Source organism: Gadus morhua, chromosome 15 (assembly GCF_902167405.1).
Source record: "Gadus morhua chromosome 15, gadMor3.0, whole genome shotgun sequence".
In the NCBI taxonomy this organism is placed as follows: Eukaryota; Metazoa; Chordata; class Actinopteri; order Gadiformes; family Gadidae; genus Gadus; species Gadus morhua.
The window spans coordinates 23,809,869-23,833,857 of NC_044062.1; the positions used below are offsets into that span (position 1 = coordinate 23,809,869).

At 47.3% G+C, this 23,989-nt stretch overlaps 1 protein-coding gene across 2 annotated transcripts in view; it reads right to left on the reverse strand.

Annotated features, from left to right (window-relative positions):
- The window catches only part of wipf1b (WAS/WASL interacting protein family, member 1b), a 42,110-nt gene that overhangs the window by 5,861 nt on the left and 12,260 nt on the right, over nt 1-23,989 (reverse strand). For both annotated transcript variants that reach the window (XM_030379798.1, XM_030379797.1), the window contains exons 2-8: nt 21,546-21,657; nt 20,674-20,803; nt 19,950-20,066; nt 19,112-19,790; nt 18,502-18,602; nt 17,053-17,274; nt 16,331-16,444 (exon numbers count right to left, since the gene is read on the reverse strand). In XM_030379798.1, the coding sequence (XP_030235658.1) occupies nt 16,331-16,444; nt 17,053-17,274; nt 18,502-18,602; nt 19,112-19,790; nt 19,950-20,066; nt 20,674-20,803; nt 21,546-21,608 (1,426 nt within the window). In that variant the 5' untranslated portion in view covers nt 21,609-21,657. The remainder of the gene's footprint in view (nt 1-16,330; nt 16,445-17,052; nt 17,275-18,501; nt 18,603-19,111; nt 19,791-19,949; nt 20,067-20,673; nt 20,804-21,545; nt 21,658-23,989) is intronic.

A 23,989-nucleotide genomic window follows, 5' to 3' on the forward strand; every position in this document is an offset into this window, starting at 1 on the left:
CAGCGGGAGACCACGGAGAGCCTTGCCCTGCTCCGCGAGGCCGTACTACGGCTCACTCAGCACGCCGTCCGCGAAGCTCCAACCGCCGCCCCGACCAGCCGGCACACCAAGCTCGGCCCTGACGACAACGTGGAGGCGTACTTGGAGGTGTTTGAGCGGACCGCCCAGAGGAAAAACTGGCCGGAGGATCAGTGGGCCCACATCGTGGCACCGTTCCTCACCGGACCCGCACAACAGGCGAGCCAAGACCTACCAGCAGAGACGGCCTGACAGTACCCCGCCCTCAAGCAGGTGAACCTGGCCTACTACGGCCACAACTTCGCGGCCCGCGCCCAGCGCTTCCACGACTGGCGATTTGACGTCCGGGGCAGTACGAACGCAGATAGCCCAGCACGCGTGCCTGGCAAAAAGGTGGCTGGCGACAGGAGAGGGGCCCAGCCCTATCGACCGGGTCCTGATCGACAACACCATCCGGCAGCTACTGCTGGGCGCCCGGAGGGAACTGGCCCACCAACATCCCGACACGGTTGATGACCTCGTGAAGCAGCTGGAGAACTGGCAGGTGGCCCAGCAGCTAAGCGCCAGCACCGGGACCAGCCCGCGACCAGCCGAGACCCGCCGAGGCCGACGGGGACCCACGACCGGGGCCCCGGCTCCACCACCCGACTCGGCGATCCGGGCTCAGGGGAGGCGGTGTTATGAGTGTGGCCAGGCCGGCCACATAGCCCGCTATTGCCCAGCAGACCAGGATGTGTCGATGCCGTCGGCTTAAGCAGGCGAGGGGACGAGCCGGCCCTGCCTGCTGGCGACCTGTTGGGCGCGGGGGACGACCGGGAGCCCTACCATTCCCGCGCGGGTCATGAATACGGACACACAGGCCCTACTGGACACCGGCAGCGTAGTCACCCTTCTCCGCCCCGACCTGGCAGGTGGAAAGGAGGGGGGGCCCCTGGAGGTGGCCTGCGTGCACGGGGACACACGGGTCTACAAGACCTGCCATGTGCTCGTCCGGACACCGCATGGGGTGTTCACGGTGCGGGCGGGGATCGTACCGCACCACCCGGTACCGCTCCTGATTGGCAGGGATTGCCCAATACTCCAACGGCTGTGGGACCCGGCGCGGGAAGGCCGGGGAAGGAGAGAGCCTCCCCGCCGAGGGGGGAGGGGAGCTCGGCAAGACTGCAGGGCCGTGCGGATCCAAGCGTCTCCCAGGGAGTCAACGGCCGAGGACCAGGGATCTGATGGGAACGGACCCTCACCACCGGGATCCCCGATCTCCTCAGGGAGAGGAGGGACCGCCAGGTCCGGCTCATCGGGCCCCCACCACGACACCCCGGACACCCTCACCGCGTCTGAGCCACATGACCCACCGGGGGATCCGGAGAGCTCCCCTCTGACCGAGTTCTCGGACTTCTTCCCGGGGAGGGGGGGGAGTTCGGACTGTCCAGGCCAGTTCGCCAGCGCCCAGCTCCAAGACGAGGCCCTGAAACACGCCTGGAGCCATGTGTTGGCCCACGACGGACAGACTCGGGACTTGGTGAGTCACCTACCGCACCCTCATTTTAGCACTAAGGGGGGGCTACTATACAGGGTAGTGGAAGGAGAGGGGGGAGTCACGGAACAGCTTGTAGTCCCTAGACTAGAGCATACGTGAGCAAGGTTCTATTTATGGCCCACACCCACCTCCTGGGAGCCCATCTGGGCATGGACAAAACCCGAGACCGGTTTCTCGCGAGGTTCTATTGGCCAGGGGTAAAGAAGGATGTAGAGCGGTACTGTCAGGGAGGTCCTGAGTGCCAGAGGGTAGCGCCGAGAGCTTCCGTCCGCAACCCCCTTATCCCCATGCCGATCATCGAGACCCCGTTTGACCGGATAGCTCTGGACAATGTGGGTCCCCTACCCAAGACCAGCCGGGGTCACCGATATATCCTGGTCCTGGTGGACTACGCCACCCGGTACCCCGAGGCTTTACCCCTTCGCCCAGCCACCGCGAAGGCGGTCACCAGGGAGCTCATGTTGCTGTTTAGCCGGGTGGGGATCGCGATAGAGGTATTGACTGATCAGGGCTCGTGCTTCATGCCTCGTGTAATGACGGAACTGCTCAGACTCCTCCAGGTAAAGCAGCTCCGGACCTCAGTCTACCACCCCCAAACGGATGGCCTGGTTGAGCGTAGGAATGTGCGATATAAACGATATACGATATCAACGATAAAAAATGGCCTACGATAGAGATTTTTGTTATATTGCTCTATCGCGATAATGCATGTTTGACGCGATCTATCCATGACCCGCGAAATATAAAGAGCAGGTCATGGATAGAGCTACAACCGTCTGCAACGCATCGTCCGCGAAATTTAAAAAGAGCCACGAGCTGCAACCGGCTGCATTGCATCATCCGCGACCCGCGAAATTGAAAGAGCCACGAGCTGCAAACGGCTGCAACGCACCGTCCAAGACCCGCAAAATTTAAAGAGCCACGAGCTGCAACCGGCTGCATTGCATCATCCGCGACCCGCGAAATTTAAAGAGCCATGAGCTGCAACCGGCTGCAACGCACCGTCCGAGACCCGCAAAATTTAAAGAACCACGAGCTGCAACCGGCTGCAACGCATCATCCGCGACCCGCGAAATTTAAAGAGCTATGAGCTGCAACCGGCATCATCATCAACGCATCATTGTCATATAAGCAAATATGGCTGAAAGCGAAACGGAGGAGGTGGTGATTGCGCTCATTTCATGTTCATTTTAAAATTGTATGCGTTCACTTTGCACTTTTATGTTTTAATATCAAGTATCTGTGCACACACTTGGAAGATTTTTCTTTATTTAAAATAGCGATGCCTAATACTGGACGTATTTCCCTAATTTACAGTATCCGTTTCTTTATTAACAAGACACCACCAGTTTTGATTTTAATTAGAGAAGTATAATACAATAAATGTTCTCAAAAGGACATACTATGTTTCTTTCTTTTGTTTTATACATTTAGAAGTTTGGCTTTCCTTAGAGTCTATGTAACCTGTTCTGAAATGGTTCTATTATGATTTATATATCGTGATATATATCGTTATCGCAATAGGTTGCAATGTATATCGCAATATGGATTTTAGGCCATATCGCCCATCCCTAGTTGAGCGTTTTAACAAAACGCTCAAGCAAATGTTAAAGAAGGCCATGGGTGGGAAAAATTGGGACCAGCTGTTGCCTCATGTCCTGTTTGCCGTCCGTGAGGTGCCACAGGCGTCCACAGGGTTCTCACCATTCGAGCTGCTGTACGGACGAAGGCCCCGCGGCCTCCTGGACCTGGCCAAGGAGGCATGGGAGAGCCAGCCGTCCGACCCATTTCACTACCCTGGACCACGTTGAACAGGTGAGGGACCGCATGGCCCGGGTGTGGCCTATCGTCCGGGAACACCTCCGGCAAGCCCAGCAGGCCCAGGCGAGGGTTTACAACCGGGGAGCCCAGCTGCGGACCTTTCAACCCGGCGACTTGGTCCTGGTCCTGGTGCCCACGGCGGAGCGTAAATTCCTCGCTAAGTAGCAGGGGTCCTACGAGGTGGTAGAACGTGTGGGTGAGGTCAATTACCGGGTTAGTCAACCCGGGAGGCGGAAGCCGACCCAGTTGTACCATGTAAACATTTTGAAACAGTGGAGAGGAGGAGGAGAACCCCCGAACCCGGCTCCCCTGGCGTTGTCGGCCCGTCGCGAGATCCCAGAGGTTCCGGTAGGAGAGGACCTCAGCCCGGCCCAGAAGCAGGATCTCGCCGCCATCATCATGCAGCACCAGGATGTATTCTCGGAGGTGCCCGGGAGGACCACGATCGCGCACCACGATATCCGGACGGCGCCGGGAGTGAAGGTGAGAGTACAACCCTACAGAATCCCGGAGGCCCGGAGGGAGGCCATCCAGGCCGAGGTACGCCGGATGCTACAGCTCCGGGTCATCGAGGAGTCGCGCAGTGCCTGGTCCAGCCCGGTGGTCCTCGTGCCGAAGCCGGACGGGACATTTCGTTTTTGCAATGACTTTAGGAGGCTGAACGAGGCGTCCGAGTTCGACGCCTACCCGATGCCCCGAGCTCATCGAATGCCTGTGACCGGCCCGCTACCTCACGACCTTGGACCTGACCAAGGGGCAGGTACCGCTGACCCGGGCTGCCCGGGAGAAGACCGCATTCTCAACTCCAGGCGGGTTGTACCAGTACACTGTCCTCCCCTTTGGAGCACATGGTGCACCGGCTACTTTCCAGCGCATGATGCACCGGCTCCTGAGGCCTCACCAGGCCTACGCCGCGGCATACATCGACGACATCATTATCTTCAGCCCCAGCTGGGATGTCCACCTCCGCCAACTGAGGGCGGTGCTGGGGGAGCTGAGGAAGGCGGGCCTCATGGCCAACCCGGCCAAGTGACGCCTCGGGAAGGAGGAGACGGCGTACCTGGGGTACCAGGTGGGACGGGGAACTGTCCGGCCGCAGGAGAGCAAGGTGACCGCCATCCGGGACTGGCCCCAACCTCGCACCAAGAAGCAGGTGAAGTCGTTTCTGGGATTAGTCGGCTATTACCAGCGGTTTATCCCGGGTTTTGCCACGCTGGCAAGCCTGCTGAATGACCTGACCCGGAAGGCCCTGCCCGATCGGATTGCCTGGTCCGAGGCAGCCGACCAGGCCTTCGTGACGCTCCGGGAGGCCCTATGCTCCGAGCCGGTGCTCATAAACCCAGATTTTGCTTCCCCCCTTATTGTGCACACAGACGCTTCGGAGGTGGGGCTGGGGGGCGTCCTCTCCCAGGTCTGGGCAGGAGACGAGCACCCCATCACATACGTCAGCCGGAAGCTTCTGCCGAACGAGAGAAACTATTCAACAGTGGAAAAGAGGCCCTGGCCATCAAGTGGACCCTCGTTAAACTGCGATATAATCTCCTAGGGAGGGAGTTCACCTTGGTCACCGACCACGTGCCCCTGACCTCGATGGCCGGTGCCAAGGACACCAACGCCCGGGTGACGTGGTGGTTCCTGGCCCTCCAGGACTTTCGTTTTAGGGTGGACCACAGACCGGGCAGGGAGTATCCAACGCCGACGCCCTTTCACGACGGGACAACTGCCTGGGCGGGTTCCCCGGAGACCAGAGGCCTAAGCAAGCGGTGGAGGAGTGTGGCATCCCGCCCCATAAACCTCGGCCCGGGCGGGTCCGAGCTGAGGTGGTAGACGGCATATACCGCCGCCACCCACCGACTGGCGACAGAGAGCCCCACTACTCTCTCCCCAATCAGCGTGATTGGGGGACACCTGTTGGATGGAGCAGGAGCCATCTTAAAAGGGCCACGAGGACAGACAGAGGAGACCGGGTACCATGGAGAGCTAGGAAGTCCATGAGACGACGACACATTAGAGGCTCACGGAGACCCAAAGTCTATCTTGTATATGGACCCTGTATACCCCGGTTTCGTGATAATAAATGCCGAGTACGGCTTGAACCCCGACTATTCGACTCATTCATACCTGGAACCCGGACCAACGAGTACCGGGTTACCACAGTGGGTAGTTATATTTCTTAATTTGTAAATGGACCTTTAAGCTACCAGTACAAATCGCAAGAAAGGTGTATATATTCAATTATTAAAAAAACAAAACATAAATGCATCAATGCCTAATGCTAAAAGGAAGGGGCAAACGACCTTAGCAAAGCATGCTCTTATATGGGGAAACCAGGGGGTAAATGTTTGTTTGTCAGTGTGTGTGTATATGTGTGTGTTTGGAGGGTCAAGTACCGTATTGGTACGAATATAAGACGGCCTTTTTTCCCCTCGAAATAGGTCCGAAAAAGTCGGGTCGTCTTATATTCGACTCTATTTAAATGTCAATACACATTCGCGGCCGCAGGTGGTGCCAGGAATTGGTTCCGGGAAGAAGTAGTCCAGCGTCCTTAACAACCAGACCGTTACCGGTGTTTAAAGACAGGCATTTAGAGACAAGTGGGTCAGGTCAATCAACAACAGCGGAGGAGCTATGATGCCAATTTTTAAATAATGGTCAGAGTAAGGCAGAGTCAAGTAACAACTGCCAAGCTGCCAAGAAGTTCGGGGTCACGGAGTGTGACGTAAGAAGATAGCGAGCACCAAAACAACGTCTCAAAGATGCCAACAGTCAGCGCAAATCCTACCGTGGTCCTCAAAGTGGTCGTTTCAGTGAGGTTGACCGGATAGTTTTTGAATACGTCAGAGAAAACCAGCTTTGGGAGGAGCCGCTGGAAGCGGAGCAGCTGGGGAGCGATGACAGCGAGAGCGAACACAGCGGGGCAGAGGACGTGTGTGAGGGATAGAGAGACATCGGAGAAGAAATTTGGCGAATTTTAGTTAAGTTTTGTTAAATATGTGGCCTGTATTTTCTCTGTTATTTAAAAATATTCACAATGTTGCTTGATTATTGCTTGATATTCATTTTGTATCATACTGTACATATTTTGCCTTGAAAGTGCCGTGGCCTTTACTGGCATTATTATTATTGTCATTAATATAACAAGTGTTTAATTCACTGTGTTTTTAATATTGTTATTAAGAAAAAAAAATGAAGTTCTTTGTTCTGCAAATGTGGTCTGCAAATCTTTTTTTCTAAATGTTTGTGTGGAAAAACGGGGGTCGTCTTATAATCAGGGTTGTCTTATATTCGGACCAATCCGGTTATTGTGTATTATGCCTTAGCTTTCCTTAAGTATAGTTGGAGTGAGCGCGTCGGGCGCTACTTTGAGGCTTCCTTGTAGTACGCCATAGATTATGGCTAATAAAACCGAAAGCTCAATAAAAATCCTTCCTAACACATTTCAAATACCAACCTGGATTGTAAATGGTTTACAGGAAGGTTTGCTGACATTGTCTTAAAGTGTAATTCCGGCGTAAATTTAACACAGGGTCATTGTTTTGGCATGAAAATCCATCAAATAAGCCCTCCAGATACCTTTTTCATTGAAAATCGAGTATTAGAGTTTGCCCGGCGCATTGTTCGGCGTCCATGTTATTGGCTTGGGGCATTGAGGTTCGCTGCCAAATCGGCATTTATGAATGACTAATATTGCTAGAAATGGCTCCAAACCTCTGCAGTAGCATGACTACGATCCCTACACATAAAACGAAGCACCAACAACTTAGTTTGCAAACCCGGAGTTTATTTAAAAAGACAGTTTAACAAGCAGTAATAACGGTAGGTCTGTGTTTACAGGAAGTCCACACAAGTCGATTGCCGAATGCACCGGAGTTCAGTTCAAGGAGGAAAGTTTTGGAATTGAACCTAGGCAAATTGTACAACTCAAGAGACATTGGACGGGTGAAGCATTTGAAGCTGCATTTACTTCTAGAAGCAGAGGGGTAGGAATATTAATTAAACCCTTTAAGTTGATTTCACAACATGCAGATGATCACGTCGGTTTTTAAAAATTAAATGTGAATTGTTTTGGGAACTCTATAGCGCTACAAAAAAAATGCTTTTGAGGTTCTTCTTGGATAATGAATTACAGGACATCTGGAGAACATTACATCCAAAAACAATAGACTATACATATTTCTCACACAACCTAAACAGCTATAGCCGAATAGCCTACTTATTTATCTCCAGATTAGACCTGGATGGAATAGTATCTACCAATATAAACTAAATTATGATATCAGACCACGCAATAGTAGTATGTAGTATGTCACCAAGGCAAAACACTCACCATATTATTTGGAGAATTAATAGGAAAACATTTAACAGATACAGAATTTTGAAAATGTAAAAATTAAAAAAAAAAGTGAGAGAGAGATTATCTAACCCCGCGGCTGCGGGCATGCATTGTGCCAGCCGCTCGTCTTAACACAGAACATAGAATCTGTCAGGTTAATATCATGACTTTAAAAGCACCAAATGACTTCCTTTAACGAATTAACGAGTTAAAAAATTGACTATTTGTTGTACGAGGGCAGTCTCTTTAGAGTCTTTTTCTTTCTTTTGTTTATGCTATGCAGACCCGCTTAGCACACGTTTCACAATTTTCACTGTGAAAGTGATCGTTGACCTAGCACTACGATATTGACGTCACGTCACGTTATTATTTTTTTTAAATGTAATGTATTTATTTTGCAAATCAAACACATTCAAATCCTTTCATGACCCAAGTCTTGGCCATTTTAATTTTTTTTAATAAAAAAAAATAAAAATATATAGATATATCAAGCCCCCCCATTGGCCAGGGCCCTGGACATGTGCCCACTTTGCCCATGCGGTAATACGTCATTGGTAATGTGTTGACAAAAATTCAAGAAAGTAAATTAAATCTGGATAATTTGTTATGACAAAAAGCTAATGACTTTAGACATAATTCAAATAAACTTGATTATATCTCAGCTTATAAATCAGGTAAACATTTAGCCTCATTAGTCAAAGAAGTAGTTAAGAGACAACCTACATCCAGTCCCTCCAGAAAAATGTGGCGTTTTTTTGTGAATTATGCGGCCAAAAATTCCTGATTATGCGGCACGTTTTCTTAAAAAATGCGATGAAATATGCGGCATATTCATGCAATTTTATGGGATGAAATTGCGGGAACTTGCAAAAAATGCGGGAACTTGATTCCCCCAACACCCTGTTCTCACTAGGCTACTACCTTAATGTAAAGAGTAATTTGTTTATTACTTTCTATGATAAACAAGCATACTACATCACCGAAAGTGCTGGAAATATTTACAATCTACAATTTACAATTTGACCTGACGAGCTGGCTGTCGCCTTGCATGGTTGACTCTGCTACCGGTGTGTCAATGTGTGTATTAAACGATGTAAGTCGCTTTGGATAAAAGCGTCTGCTAAATGCCCAATTGTAAATTGGAATATTGAAGTTCTCATCTTGTTATTTTTGAGACCTTATAACATGGCTCAAACTTACAAAACATTGAGTACAACTTCTGTAGCTTTACAAAAATAATCTGCCACAACTTCTGTAAAAATGAATAAATAAAATCTAAAAAAATAAATGTTCCTGTTTTACAGAGGAAGCTTTTGAAAAGAGCAACAAAAAAGTGCAATCTTATGTAGGGACCTACAAAAAGACAGTTAAATAATTCTAATTTATTCATTTCATGTGCGGATAAATACCGTTTAATGAATAAATAGTGTGTTTTAGTTAATTTGTGAATAAAGAGAAATAAACTGCATGACCGTTACTCCTTTGTTCGTGGTGGCTTGTAAGGCATTTCCAATGTGTTTAAGCGAAGTAACATAAGCCAATACGATTTATGTACTGCTGCACTCTTAGCCAATCAGAGAGGGGCTTGTTAAAAAGCAGGGTCTCGAGTAGTGATGGGATTTTCGGCTCCTTTGCGAGATGCGGCTCTAATGGCTCTTCTTACTGTGGAGAGCCGGCTCTTTCGGCTCCCAAACGGCTCCCCATACACATGTTTTACATTATTAATTAATTAATAGCTTAAACCTAATTTTAGAACATTTTGTTTCATTATTGACATTGTTAAGCACTTATGAGTAAAAATGCAGCATAACAATGCTTTATGAATAAAACCTTTATTACAAAATAGCACCACTTCCAAAAAAAATAACTTGAAAAAATGTAACAGTTAAATATAAATACAAACACCCACCACAATACAAAAAAGTAGGCAATCAAAGCAGCTTCATAACAGAAAAGCCACAACCAGCCTCTGTGCAGGTTGTTAGTGGAGCCTGCACAATAGGATATTCTGGTTTTGCAGAGTCTACACTCTGCCCTGGTGGAGTCTGACGTAGCATTAAAATGAGTCCAGATTTTGCTCCGTTTTCTGTCACCACTCATTATCACACAGGCCTATTCAATTGTCACACTGACTCCCCTTCTTTATGCCGTGTGTGCTTCTTGACTGCTGCGTGCGTGACTGTGCATTGACACCTGCCCACGAACGCTATACAGCTTGGCCAATTGCCTGCGGTTTCCAAAAAAAAAGTGGAGAGAAACTTTTTTTTCAGTGTTTTCCCGGCACATTATTAATTGAAAGCTGCGTGTGATTGGTCAGATGTGTGGAGCACACGCTTGACACGAGGGCAGTGGAGACATTAAGGCACCGACGGAGGAAAAAAAAAACCTCTGCTTTACCACAGGCAGAACGCGCAAGGAGAGAGAGTGAGAGGGGGAGGTGGGGGGAGAGAGAGAGTGAGAGTGAGAGGGGGAGGGCAGGGGGAGAGACAGCGAGGCACCGCAGGAGAAAAAAAACGAAAAGCAGAGCACAAGCACAGCGACAGGGAGGCGGAGAGAGCGAAAAACTGAAAAAAAAACCGGCTCCCAAATAGGATCTTAAAACGGCTCCCATCGTAGAGCCGGTTCCAATCGTTCACGTCAAAGAGCCGGCTCTTTGAGCCGGATCGTTCGCGACCGACACATCACTAGTCTCGAGGATGAGGTTGAGGAGGTGATGCGTTCAACGAGTGCGTGAGCTTAACGAAAAGAGTGATATTTGTAGACGGAATACTTAGTATTTTATACAAGTACTTTATTGAGTGTTGGCAAAGGGTATCCTCTGGCAGAGAAACATCGTGTGCCACTGGAAGTTCATGACTTTCTAATCCACCGGAGAGGAAAAGGCTTTGGCGGCGTTGGTTAGCTGCTGCGGTTAACCAAGGAGGGACTCTGCTACCGGACCTGCGTTGTACACTGGATTATCATTTTTATATGGGTTTATATCTTTATTTGTTTGTCCTGGACATTTCATTTCATAACATCTATTGGTAAACAGGAGATTTAGCTCCTGTTCACCATCAAATGCTAAGCATTCAGAATCCTGTTCGTTAACACATTTATATAGTAACCTTAAATAATAATATTACACTTCCAGCGCCAGGAAGGGGTTACACTTACAACTGTAAAATTGCATCAACTCAATGAATGAAACTACAACAGTCCACTGTGAAAATGAAAACTAACTACGTAGCCTCTAACACTAGCACATTCCTCATCCTCCATCCCCTCTCCCTCAACGTCCATCTCTTGATCCATCCTTGCATGTTTGGCTGTGGCAAAGTCGTTTTCCAGCGTCGACTTCCGCCAGTGGTCCAACACGCAGTTGCACGGAGTGCAAAATAATTTGCCCCCACTGTCGTGTAACAATCCGGGAGACTGCTTTGCACGGCCTTTTGCACTTATTTTTGTTGACAATTGAGGCCGCTTCATCTTGCCTTCGTCGCGGGGTTTTGCGATGACGTTCACGTCGCGTAATTACGTCACTCCATAACGTTCCCATGGCAACAGGGGGAAATGGCTGCTTCTTTCGCGGAAATTGGCAATTTATGCGGTGAAAGTGCGGCATATTTGAAAAAATGGGGCCCCCGCATGAATATGCTGACTTAGGCTGATTATACGTTGAATTATGCGATCGCATAATCACATTTTTTTCTGGAGGGACTGTACATCAATTAATAAAAAAAAATAGATTTAGTCTATACTAACAATCAGATGATTAATAATGAATTCGAATTGTACTACGGGAATCTATATACATAAGAATTAAAGAATCACACCCCACTCCCTGCCTTAAATCACTTAACTTAAAACATCTAACAGCAGAACAAAAGGAACAACTTCCGAAAGACATTACTTGTGAGGAAATTAAATCTGCAATTAAAACATCCCCTTTAAAAAATCTCAAGGAATGGATGGTAACATACTCTGCCTCAAACAATGTATAAAGCAACTATCTCGGTAATACCAAATCCAGGAAGAGATTGTGATACTTCTGCGGACTATAGACCTATTAGGTGATTATTGTGAATATTACTTAAGTTATAAATAATAGACTTGCTCAATTTCTATCTGAGATCATCCATCAAAACCAGACGGGATTTATACAGTATACAGAGTTAAGAACCAATACTAGGACTTAAAATGAAATAGACTGAACACTTATGGCTGTGGATGCAGAAAAAGCCTTTGATCGTCTTCAGAGAGCATACCTATTTAAAGTGTTGGAAGTTTATGGTTTCCCAGTAGAATTTATAAATATGGTTAAAATAATTTATAAGTCACAAATGACACAAGTATATACAAATGGAATTCCTCAGATTAATTTCCATTAAATAGAGGTACAGCCCAGTGAGACCCTCTGCCGGCGCCCTGCCTGTCGTCCGTCTGCTCGTTTCTGTAAATAAAGGTCATTACCGACTGTCTGCCTGCCTACGTGTGCTGCTTTTGGGTCCTCTCCCGATCCATTACATCCGGGAGATGTATGCACTGTGTGCGGTGAGGGGAGACACAGTGACAAAATATTCTTCTGTAGGGTATTCAGGGGGTTAAGTTGCCTGAAAAGGATGCTGCCGTGAAAAAGTTGGGAGCCTGCAGAAAATGTCTTGGATGTCAGGATGATGAAGGATATTGCAGAGACTCTTTCCTATGCAGAAATAATGACTGTAAGAAGGGGAGAACCTCAGATCACCACTATTTTCTCTGCCCAAAAGGAGAATTCAGAAGGGGAAATGAGGAGAAGTGTGAAAAAGGCAGCAGAGGTATAACGCAAGCAAACAGAGGACCAAGAAGAGTTCTTGTCTGAACTTTCCCCAGAGATAGCAGGAAAGGCCTTCACTAACAAGAAACCAATGACAGGCAGCACTGGTAGGAAACAGCCCGAGCTTTTGGAGTCAAATGGACTGTGCAAACTTCCTGGCCTCATGATGCTGATCACCCACAAGGCTGCTCTTAGGTTGAGGTTACAAACTGAGAAGATAACCGTAGTTCTGCACGGGCAGTGTTGGGGGTAACGCGTTAGAGTAACAATATTACTTTTTTGGGTAACGAAGTAAAGTAACGCTTTACATTTAAAATGTCGGTATCTACACTACTTTACTAGACTATAGTAATGCGCTTTCCTGCGTTACCCCAGCCGTGTTTTTTTTGTGCTAACAGGGATATTGTTCTTTCATATGGTTTATATAAAGATTTATACAATTAACAATAAGTGATGATAGGGCTATGATGTTTGTCCATGTATTTACAGTAAATTAAGAAACGGGAAAGTAAAGTAATAAGTAGTGAAGTTACTTTTCAAATGCAGTAACGTAATCTCATTACAATTTACAGAAGTAACTAGTAGTAAGTAACTAATTACCTTTTTTGAGTAACTACCACAACACTGTGCACGGGGTAGGTGGGATGACCATGAAGGTGACCACTGAGATATATCTCCTCAGAGTCAGAGTCAAGAGGGGGCTCATGAACTTGGATGAGATCGCCAAAGTGCCAAATGTTACCACATCAGAGAAGATATAGAAAATTTTCCCAGAGGTCAAGCTCGAGGAGTTGAAGAGGCCAGAAGATATTAAACTTCTCATCAGTCACAGAGAGGGAAGACTCGCTCCACAAAGGGTGAAAGTAGTTGGAGACCTCATCTTATGGGAGAGTCCATTGGGAAAGACAGTTGGCGGACTTGTTTGAGGATATAGAGCTGGCAGCACACGGGTCTAGAACACACTTTGCTCGCTCCATGAGAACAGCTGCGGCAAAGCATGAGGAGATTGTAATGGGCAGCCCGGTTGCAACAGCAAAACATGGCTGAGGTGTAGGTTAAAGCTTCTACTAACCGTGACTTCCTGGAGTGGTGGAAGTTGGACAGTATCGGACAGTAAGACGGAAACGCGACTGAAGAGAGAGCCAGAGTGGCAAGTCGCATATGCAACCCAAGTCCATGAGCTGGTTGAACGAGGCACAGTCATAAAACTTACTGATGAGATTATGAGCGACTGGAAGGGAACAGTGTGGTATGTAATCCACTTGGTGGCACCACACCCTTATTCATTAACAACTCCAGTGCGACTTGTGTGGAACAGCAGCCAGAAGTTCAGGGGACAGAGCATGAAAGATATTCTTAAGGGGCCAGATGTTCTCAACCCTATCAGAGCTGTCCTGCTGAGATTCAGAAAAGGTGTGTATGCAGCTCTAGGGGACATCAAGAAAATGTACAATTCACTGGGGTTGGAGGAGTGTGAAATTCATCCACACAGATTCCTCTGGAGGGAGAGTCCTGACGAAGAGATAGGAGAATATGCCATCACAAGAGTCAACATCGGGGACAGACCAGCCGGTTGCTGTTAGCGATGAGGGAAACAGCAAGAGTGACCATCTTTGCTCACTTGGAAGAGGAACGCAGAGTCCACGAAGACGATAGTTATGTGAATGACCTCTTAACTTCCCATAAAAACCTGAAGCAACTGGACAAAATCACAGGAGAAGTTGAGGAGATTCTGAAGTCTGGATGCTTCTTTCTCAAACCATGGTTCCGGTCAGGGCAAGTGGGAGGCATGGAACTCCAACAGAAGTCCTGAGTTCAGGAGAATTAGTGGAGAATCCTTCTAAACCAAATGAGGGATGAAGGACAACAAAGCCCTGGGCATCGGATACCAGGTGGAGGAAGACAAGCCATATATATTGGCCTCAATCAACTTTTCAAAACAGAAAAGGAACTTAAGGGTAGGCAAGGATCTTCCCAAAGAGGAGGTGAGACCTGAGACACCCAACCCGCTGACTAGGAAATCATTCCAGGAGACAGGGGGTGGGAAGCTGACCCGAGATACCTTGGATAAACCACTACGAGTCACTTCCGTAAAGATGGAAAGAAATTGGCAGATTCTGAGTTTGCGGATCAATAGCTCATCAGTGAAACATTGTTGCGACACAAATGACACCTCTAGCTAAATGTAGTAACCTAGAGAACCTGTTTTCATACAAACAACGTCTTTAGAGAACGGTGAATTGCATTGGCTTACATGAGCTGTCGGCTTTCAGCCGCGAGCTGAGGGACCGTCTGCAAAGTGTAGAACCGAAAATGACGACAATAGTCAAATTTCAATAGCGTCGCCATTGTTGAATCTAGAGCTCCAAATCATAGGCATGGCCTCTATATGGTCTTACTACAACCTTTAGTTTGGAAAATGATATCTTCTGATTTCTGAGGAATTTCTATTTGGCAAAAATGTCAATAGCATCGCCAATGTTGACTCCAGAGCCCCACAACTTGTTCCATATAGGCACAGCCTCTATATGGTCGTACTACAACCTTAAGTTTTCAAAAGTTTTAGCCACTGGGGGACCATAGACAGGCTAGGGGAACTCATATTTATATTAGAAAACCTCATAAAGTGAGATTTTCATGCCATGGGACCTTTAAGATGATCGCGATCCATTCTGCCTCCGTGCTGCCTGTGGTCAAACCAAAACAAACTGGAGTGACAGCGGCCGTTCGGTCCTGCACACGCCCGGACCCCCGTTACATCAGCTATCGTCATGATCTCTATAGTAACGCTGACAAACATAACCCAAGTTCGCGGGTTAGCAGGTCAATAACCAACACAACACAATCAAACATGGCCGATAGCAAGAAAAAAATATCAAATTTTGTTTCATAGCCCGTTGTCCTTCTTCTTCTTGTTCAGTTCCAGCTGCTCTGAGCGTAGTCTCCACGAAATGGCTGTTTCATTTCAAATACAAAATATATAGGCCTTATTAGGCCTCTGCGTGCGATCTGTTTTCGTGGAGGCCTCTCATTCATTTGTTCAAGGGGCATGGCGGGAGTCGCGGGAGTGGTCGCGTTTGCTCAAAAAAGGTTGAGAACCACTGCTTTAGACCCTACGTCATATCCTACCCCTTGCAAGCCCACCCCCCTAAACTCCCCGGTGATTCCTGATATTGGATTGACATTGATGTCTGCATATAAAGCATCAAGTGTAAATCACCCTCTGGGTCAAAGCTCCTGATATACAAATGCTGAGGACATAAAATCGGCTTATGAGACTGCACAAAATGTTCTGAAGATGGACCACTAAAAGAGCATAGGGTTGGACAACAAAGTGAACCAATTGAATCTGTTGTATTCTGGGCATCGTTTACAATTGCAACTTGCTCCATTACAGAAACAGCCCTCAAATCGCAGGGAATATATTTTAATGCCAAAATTGTCATGCTGACCAAAGGTCAACAGCATATCTCGATATACCATTTCGATTTTATTTATTAAGTGTGTCAGGACCTTTAGGAGGCGTAACAGGTGCGGAATAGATAGACCTATATAGTCAGTGGAATATGCATGATTCCAGTAGATGACAGAATTTCTCCAGACATTACCATCAACAACCTTATCGTACCATAGATTTGTCAATTAAGGTTATTTACCTTATATTGAATAAGTTACAGTTTAGCTGTGTGTGTGTGTGTGTGTGTGTGTGTTTGTGTGTGATTGTGTGCGTGTGAGCGAGTGTGTGCATGAGCGTGTGTGTGAGTGTGAGGCTGTGCGTGCGCGTGTGTGTGTATGTGCGTGTGTGAATGCATGTGTGTGGTAGAACCTCTGGCGTCGCCCTTGCCCATCTTGCTGGGGTAGGTCTTCTGACTTGGTACGTAGGGGTCTGGAGGAGGGAGGTCTGACATGGGATGGAAGGTGAAACGAGACTCCCACTCATCTGAAAGGAGAACAGAGGACTACCATCAACACCTGGACCTGCCCTTCAGCATAGACCTCACAAAAAAAATGGAACACTAATGACCAACCATGTCCAACCTTGGGGAGGAAAAGGGTACATTTTACTTCGCCATGCCAAAAGCATTACATTTCAACTTTTATTTGTTCACTTTCATAACCTCTTGACCAGCTGTCATTGGAACCAACATCTTTCAGAAGACCTTGAGCCCAGTACATCAACATGCAACAATGTTGCAAACTATTTTCAATATATATTCATCTTCGCAACCTACGCAATGTGTTGTTACTAGACGGAGATTATTCAACCAAATAAACAATCGATTTTTTTCTCAAACCATCACTAGGAACACACCTCCTATTTTTTGTGACTACTGGAGTGTAACAAAGGTAAAGCAATTACATTATTTGGATGTTTGTCAGAATTTGTCAGAATCAAAATGTCTCCAGCTAATCAAAGTTAGCTATAGAATGCAGCTGAGAGGCTGCTCACACATTGTCACCAGGTCTAACTGATGTTGTAGCCTGGCTGTGTTACTTATGCATTGATGAGGCTAAACGCATTGAACTGTATTTCAGCCTCAGCATTACCGCCCATCGGCTGCTGCTGCTGGTGGTGAGGGGTCTGTGGGTGAGAGTTCTGGATGCCATTGCCCATGGGAGGGGGAGGGGGGGGAGGCCCGCCCAGGCCTGGTCTTTCTGGTGGAAGGGGGGGCCTTCCGCCAGGGCTTGGCCGACCAATGGGAGAAGGTATGGACGAGGACCTCACGCTTCCCCCGCTGCGAGCCAAGGGGGGGGGTGGAGGAAGTGGACCTGCACATGAACAGAAAATTACATTTATTTGAGTTAAGGAAATGCATGGCCTTGGTTTTATTTTTTTATCTGCAATTAATAATGTTTGAAGGCATGTAGCCTGTTTTTGTTGTGTTTTAGCATATATTTGCAGTGTTGGCACTAAGGTGGGGCATTTGGGGGTAGTGCCCCCCCTAGCGGTCATTAATGCCACTCCTACCACAGGTCATGGCGTGGCAAAAAAATATTACTTACTTACTTTTAATATTAAATGTGCAAACTGTAAATTAAATGAAATAAAATAATATAAAATAATAACGGGGAAATCGCATCATTTTGGTTGTGCATGCATAGCAGGTTAGGCTTGGTCAATGCTCATTGGTTTCTGATTAAACGTGTTTCATTTGATTTCAACATAACGTTGAGCTGCAGCGTACAGAATTATTATCAACCAAAAATGGATTTACAAAAATTGCTTAGACTTGACACGCAAATGATCAAGTGAATGGAAGGACACAGTACTAGACGTTTCAGCAGCAATACTTGTCGCCTGCTACTCTTCTGACGGTAAGTTTCTTCATTTCACTTCTTGAAGCGAGCCCTGGCTTTCTGTATATGGCCTTGTGTCATTTCTGCCTGGTGCGTTGCTTGTCCATTAGGCTACTTGCTGCCTGAATGCGTGCCTTCTGTCAACGGACCTGTTCTGTTACTTATGTTGTCCAGCTGGGTTTTGTTGATTGTGGAGGCTGGTGTCTAAGGTTTATAACCAGTGGCTGGCCTACTTATTGTTTTTTTTTGGAGGAGCATAAACTGTTGAGAGGTAAATAAACTATTTCTGACATATCAGAGGTGGGTAAACTGCATTTATTTGCGTTAGCCTCCACGACAGCTAATAATAATCATAATCTTCTACGTGTCTGTGGCTGCATAAACTGTGTGAAGGGGGCTACTACCAAATAGCCTCTACAACAACAAGAAGAACATATTTTTGCTAATAATAATAATTCATAATTAGTGTAATAATAATAAAGAAAAATGTGTTTCGTTATTGATAGCATTTCTGCTGTGTTTGACCATGCGGTCACCACTGCGTTAAAATATTTCTCAAACAGCAGTGCCCCCCCCCCCTTTGACGCCCACCCTGTATATTTGCATCAATTGATGACTACATTGATGAACAGAGGACGGCATATCATGACTGCCTGATCTTTATGCATCATCAATCGACTGTCCTGCAGGTTTGTTTACCTGTGCGACCTGCGACCTGGTTTCTTCCAAGTGGGGGTGGTCTCTCATTTGGGGGGGGGGGAAGTGGTCCCGATCGTCCAGGTGGGGGGGCCGGTGCTTGGCTGGAAAGAATACCGAAGCTACAGTTACACCTTAGGCACTGAGCAATACCGAGCCAGACATGATGTGTTCTGCAAGCTGCTGCTTTAAACTGACATATTTCCAGGAGTAAAAAAACTCAATGTCCAAAAGGCCAGTCGAAGCCTTGATTGTGACAGTTCTTCTCTGCTCTGGTGATCCCACAAGAAACTCCCACAGAACAGCGTGAGGTTTGACTGCTGCTAGAGGTAAAATAGGCCTTTTGGTTTGTTACAGTTTACAGTCACTTCCAGTTTCAATGCAGCACAGCGATATTAAAACCCTTCTAGAAGGTAGACGTTAATGCGTTTGAATACTGGAGAACTCCACGTTTCACGAAAGGAAAACAACAAAACCAAACCCGTCGTGACGTAGCGGCTTACAGCATCTTGTAGTGGTTTTGATCAGGACAAGTAATACAAACACAATGAAGCAAATACACAAAAAAAACAGCGTCTCAGAAGGAAAGAGGAAGAGTGAAGATGAGGGCTACCTGCTGAGCGACATGTTCCTCTGGGGCAGGCGAGGGGTTGCATGGTCCCCCCCCCCTGCTGGGGAGGGGGGGAGAGGAGGGGGGCCTGGCCGGCCTGGGGGGAGAGGAGGGGCCCCTCCTGGCAAGCGGGGGGAGGGGGAGGAGACAGAGGGCGAGGGGGGTTTCAAGCCGAACATAGAGGACGGAGGAGGAGGTGTTGGCGGGCCATCCCGGGCTATCGACAGGCGGTTACTCCCACTTGGGGCCGGCGGGGGCGGGGGGCGGTCCTCGGACCCTGGGGAGGCTCTGACTCCTGGCGTGGGCGGTAATGGAGGTCGGGAGTTGCTGGAGCCTCCGGGCAGGGTAGGAAGGGGGCCGTGTCTCCCTGGCGGAAGGCCAGGAGGTGGGGGCCCCAGGCCAGAACCAGGCCTGGGACCCCCAGGGGCTGACGGTGGCAAGGGGCCGCCCCGAGAGCCTTGATTGGGTCGAGGGGTGCTGGGCACAGGGGGCGGAGGTCCGCCCGGAGTGTCCGGTCTGGAGGGGGGCATCACGCGGCCCCTCGGTAGGTCAGGGGTGCTGCTACGGGGGGATGATGGGGCCCCGGGAAATCTTGGGGGGCCCCCGAGGGGTGCATTGAAGGGCCTGGCACCAGCGGAGCGGGCCCCTGGAGGGAGTATAGGTCCTCGCTGGCCCCCAGTGTCTGGAGGAGAGGAAACAAATGACAACCTGTTTCACAGCTAGCTAATGATCTTCTGTCTGTCTGTGTGTGTGTGTGTGTGTGTGTGTGTGTGTGTGTGTGTGTGTGTGTGTGTGTGTGTGTGTGTGTGTGTGTGTGTGTGTGTGTGTGTGTGTGTGTTACCACTGGTTTCTCTGCTCCCTGTGGATCTCAGCTTGGGAATACCTCCCTGAAACAGGCCTCCAACACCTCCAGGTGTACCACTACCAAATCCACCCCCTCCTCCACCTCCTTTAGGCTCTGAGACAACGACATGTAACATATAACGTCATTGTATGTAGCGTTCACCTCCCCTTCCATTGGTCCATTGTGGCAATGCGTGGCAGGAGCAGTAAATGATACACCTTGGGATTATTCTTCCAATCTGTCTCTGTGGCCGCTAATGTTGCCGGTGGTGGATGATGGATGGAGGATATAGGTGAGACGGCCAGGGTTGGCATAGCAACAGTTAACTAGCGTCATGCCTCCACCCTGTGTTTTGTTCTTTGATGCTGTGGAGGGGGCTCCTGCCAGCAATTGAACAGATGAGTCGGTGACAGGTGCTGTCCACTAGAGCCAGAGGCATCCTCGTAGGACAAACACTCAAAGGGCTTTTAACCAATCCACTGTCTGCTCTGTAACATTACCCAACGTTACCTGGCAACCCAAAACTGAAGATAAAATATACACAAGCAATGTCATCACCACACAGGGTCATCTGAGTCCATATTTACATCTTACTGTTAACCTACGAAACACTTTCAATCTAAAATTAATAGTTTTTTTGTGTGTTAAAAAAAGTTTTTTCACTCTTTGTTTACCAATAAGAAATGTATCCAGAAAAGCCTGGTTGCCATGAGTGACGTACTGTCTACAACGGGCGCACTGCGGTCGTTGGTCACCGCCTTCTTCAGTCGGGCGCCTTTAGAGATGTCCGTCAGAAGGGCACTGCGGCCCTGCTGCTCCGAGCGGTTCTGAGAGGGCTTCTGGGAGTTTACCTGCACGACGCGCAACAATCAACAACATCTCCACAACACAGGGGCCACAATCACAACAACAGGAGCCTCCAGTAATGACTCATGGCCTGTACAACTGGTCCACTGCAGGGAAAATAATAAGCAGAGAAAACGTTAGGAAATAATACTGATACATTATATGTATTTATTATTTACATGAAATAGCCTGTCATCTGTTACAGATAGCGCAAACAGAGCAAGGATCTGATGGGGAGGTAATAGCTAGTAAACCTTCCTCTGACAAGTAATCTGTGGCCTAATCAGTAATATGTTATTCAGTCACTATCCTGGCTTTAATCATGATGCTGTGGGCTGTAGCCACACGGGGGAATCTCTTCCCCTCATGATTACCAGAATCATTTCAGAAACTAGTGGGTTGGACTGCTGTTTCCGAGGTGTTCTGAGGTACTGAATTTAACTTGTGCAGTACAGTAACAGTAACTTGTCCCATATGCTGCTGAATCTAGAACGAGAGCTGTGGTGATGGGCTCCAGCCACCAGGTGTCTCTGCTGAGCAGGTCATAGAAGAACAGGGAGGTTTTCCGCTGAGTCCCTATGGGCAGACTAATAAACCATTTGATGCCCTCATTTTTACCTGTTATCAGCGATCATTCTCAATTCATAATAAAGCCTGCTGCATTGCCACCACAACATCAACACAGACAAAGAGAAGGATAGACGGAGAGAGGGAGAGACAGACAGAATGAGAGATAGACTCACTGACCGAGGCAAAGGAGGGGGGAGGGGGGGCACAGGGAGGGGGCGGTGGGGGGGGTGGGGCGGGCATCCTTTCCCTCTCCGCCTCTCGTCAACGTCTGTGCTGGAGCCTGCACACTCTGTTTATCAGATCGACACACACAGACACACACACACACACACACACACACACACACACACACACACACACACACATGTACATTTAAACAAATAAGCAAGCAACTATATGTGTGAGCATCCCAACTTCCTGACTGGGAAGAATAAACTGTGTGTAGTACAGCATGGTATCATTTAAAAACAAAGAAAGTCTCTCTCTCTCTCTCTCTCTCTCTCTCTCTCTCTCTCTCTCTCTCTCTCTCTCTCTCTCTCTCTCTCTCTCTCTCTCTCTCTCTCTCTCTCTCTCTCTCTCTCTCTCTCTCTCTCTCTCTCTCTCTCTCTCTCTCTCTCTCTCTCTCTCTCTCTCTCTCTGCTGACAAACAGGAAGTAACATAAGACTCCAACACCACAGATATCCGGTTGCAGGGATGATGATATATGTTTTCACCTCGACAGAGAAAGACTATCTCTAGCAGGATTGCTCACGCTGTTGCATGCGTGCATTCCCATTATGTAACTTTGCACAGACTGTATCAGCTCTGAAGAATACAATCTTGCTGCTGTGCTACCAACTTTATAGTCAGTCGTAAGTGAGTGAGAGTGATCATGATGGAATCGCTCACCAGCTATGACCAACTACAACCCATCATGGCATGATTAGAATGAATGCAGGAGCATATCTGGACAGGAGTCCAGATATGCTGCCTACTTGCTATCATAATCACACATTTGACCATTGATCAAGCATGTACTCTGCTCTGTCAATACATGTGTTGATAATGATCATAATAATAATAACAGTAATCAACAGACACAATGATCCTGGAGTAATAAGCCAAATCAAATAATACATTGCAATAGTAAATGTTAGCGACCAATAATTCATGACTGCATTCATATGCTGCTTTTCTAACCTCTAGGACCAATCAAAGCTCTTTACAAGTAGCCCTTTGTAGAGAACACAAACACACACACACACACACACACACACACACACACACACACACACACACACACACACACACACACACACACACACACACACACACACACACACACACACACACACACACACACACACACACACACCATTGTGAAGACTTAGTTGCAAGATATCCTTCTCAAGGACTTTAACAAGGAGGAGCTTAGGATGGAACAAGCAACAACCATGGGTACATGATTCCACAGCTTATTGGATGTGATGGAGTAATACTGATGAAAAATATGAACTTTGTAAGTTTGTATTTTTCAGTTACAAACACACTATCTTGCGAAGGGACCCGGGGTGGTGGAACCCACACATGTCACAGAGGGACGCCAATGCATGTATTCACAAGACTATGGGGCTGGTCTACTGTCCTGATGGCTGTTGAGATGAATCCTTTGCCAATCACATGATGCAACGACCGTGTCTCAGTGTACAGCAGCGATAGCGGAGATTATTATTGGTTCCCTTCAGCTATTCCTGTTAGCCTGTGTGTCCATTCATTTAAAAAAAAATCTTCATAGCCACTTAAGGCAGAACTAGGTAACTTCTCCCTGTTTACTCTAGAAGCTTACAGCTTAATCCGAGGACTCGCTCACCTAGCTCTAGCTCAAGGACATATGGATTCAACTGAAGTTATCTAAAACATGCACACTTACGGAAAAGTAGTAATTGGTAATTTGGTGATGCATCATTGTGGTTATTAGGACTAGTTTCCAAGCCAATGTGTGCCCTTTTGACACTCCACCTTCAGTACAGAGGTAGAGAAAGAGGGGGAGAAATGGGATGTTCAACACACTCTGTGTGTTGAACTCTGTGGGCTGTCGATATTTGAGATTCTGGCATGTGAAGCCTTTTTAACTGCCACCAAAAGTACACACACACAAAATGTGTTGCACATCTGTTCAGAGTTTATAGATGCCAGGTTAAAAGGATACCCAATTCTGCTATCTAAACTACTGTGCCACACACACACACACACACACACACACACACACACACACACACACACACACACACACACACACACACACACACACGGAGCATGTTATATGGAGCAATCTTACATATTTATGAAGATCAATAAAATTATCTATTTTTATTAGAACTGCCTGTATGTCCTCTTGATTATAGTATTACAGTGTGTACCTTGGTTATCAGCTATCTTCAAATGTCGTCCAAATGGCTGCATGTGTAAGAAATAGGATTTGAACCAAAAGTGTTACAATTAAATTAAATTATGACTCCATCAAAAGCAATGTACACCTGCCATTTACAGTTGTCAGTTATACTTCCTAGACATCTCTAACCTTATTTACATACAGTAGGCCTGATTTCCTCTGAATATTGAAATAAAAAGATTCTCACAA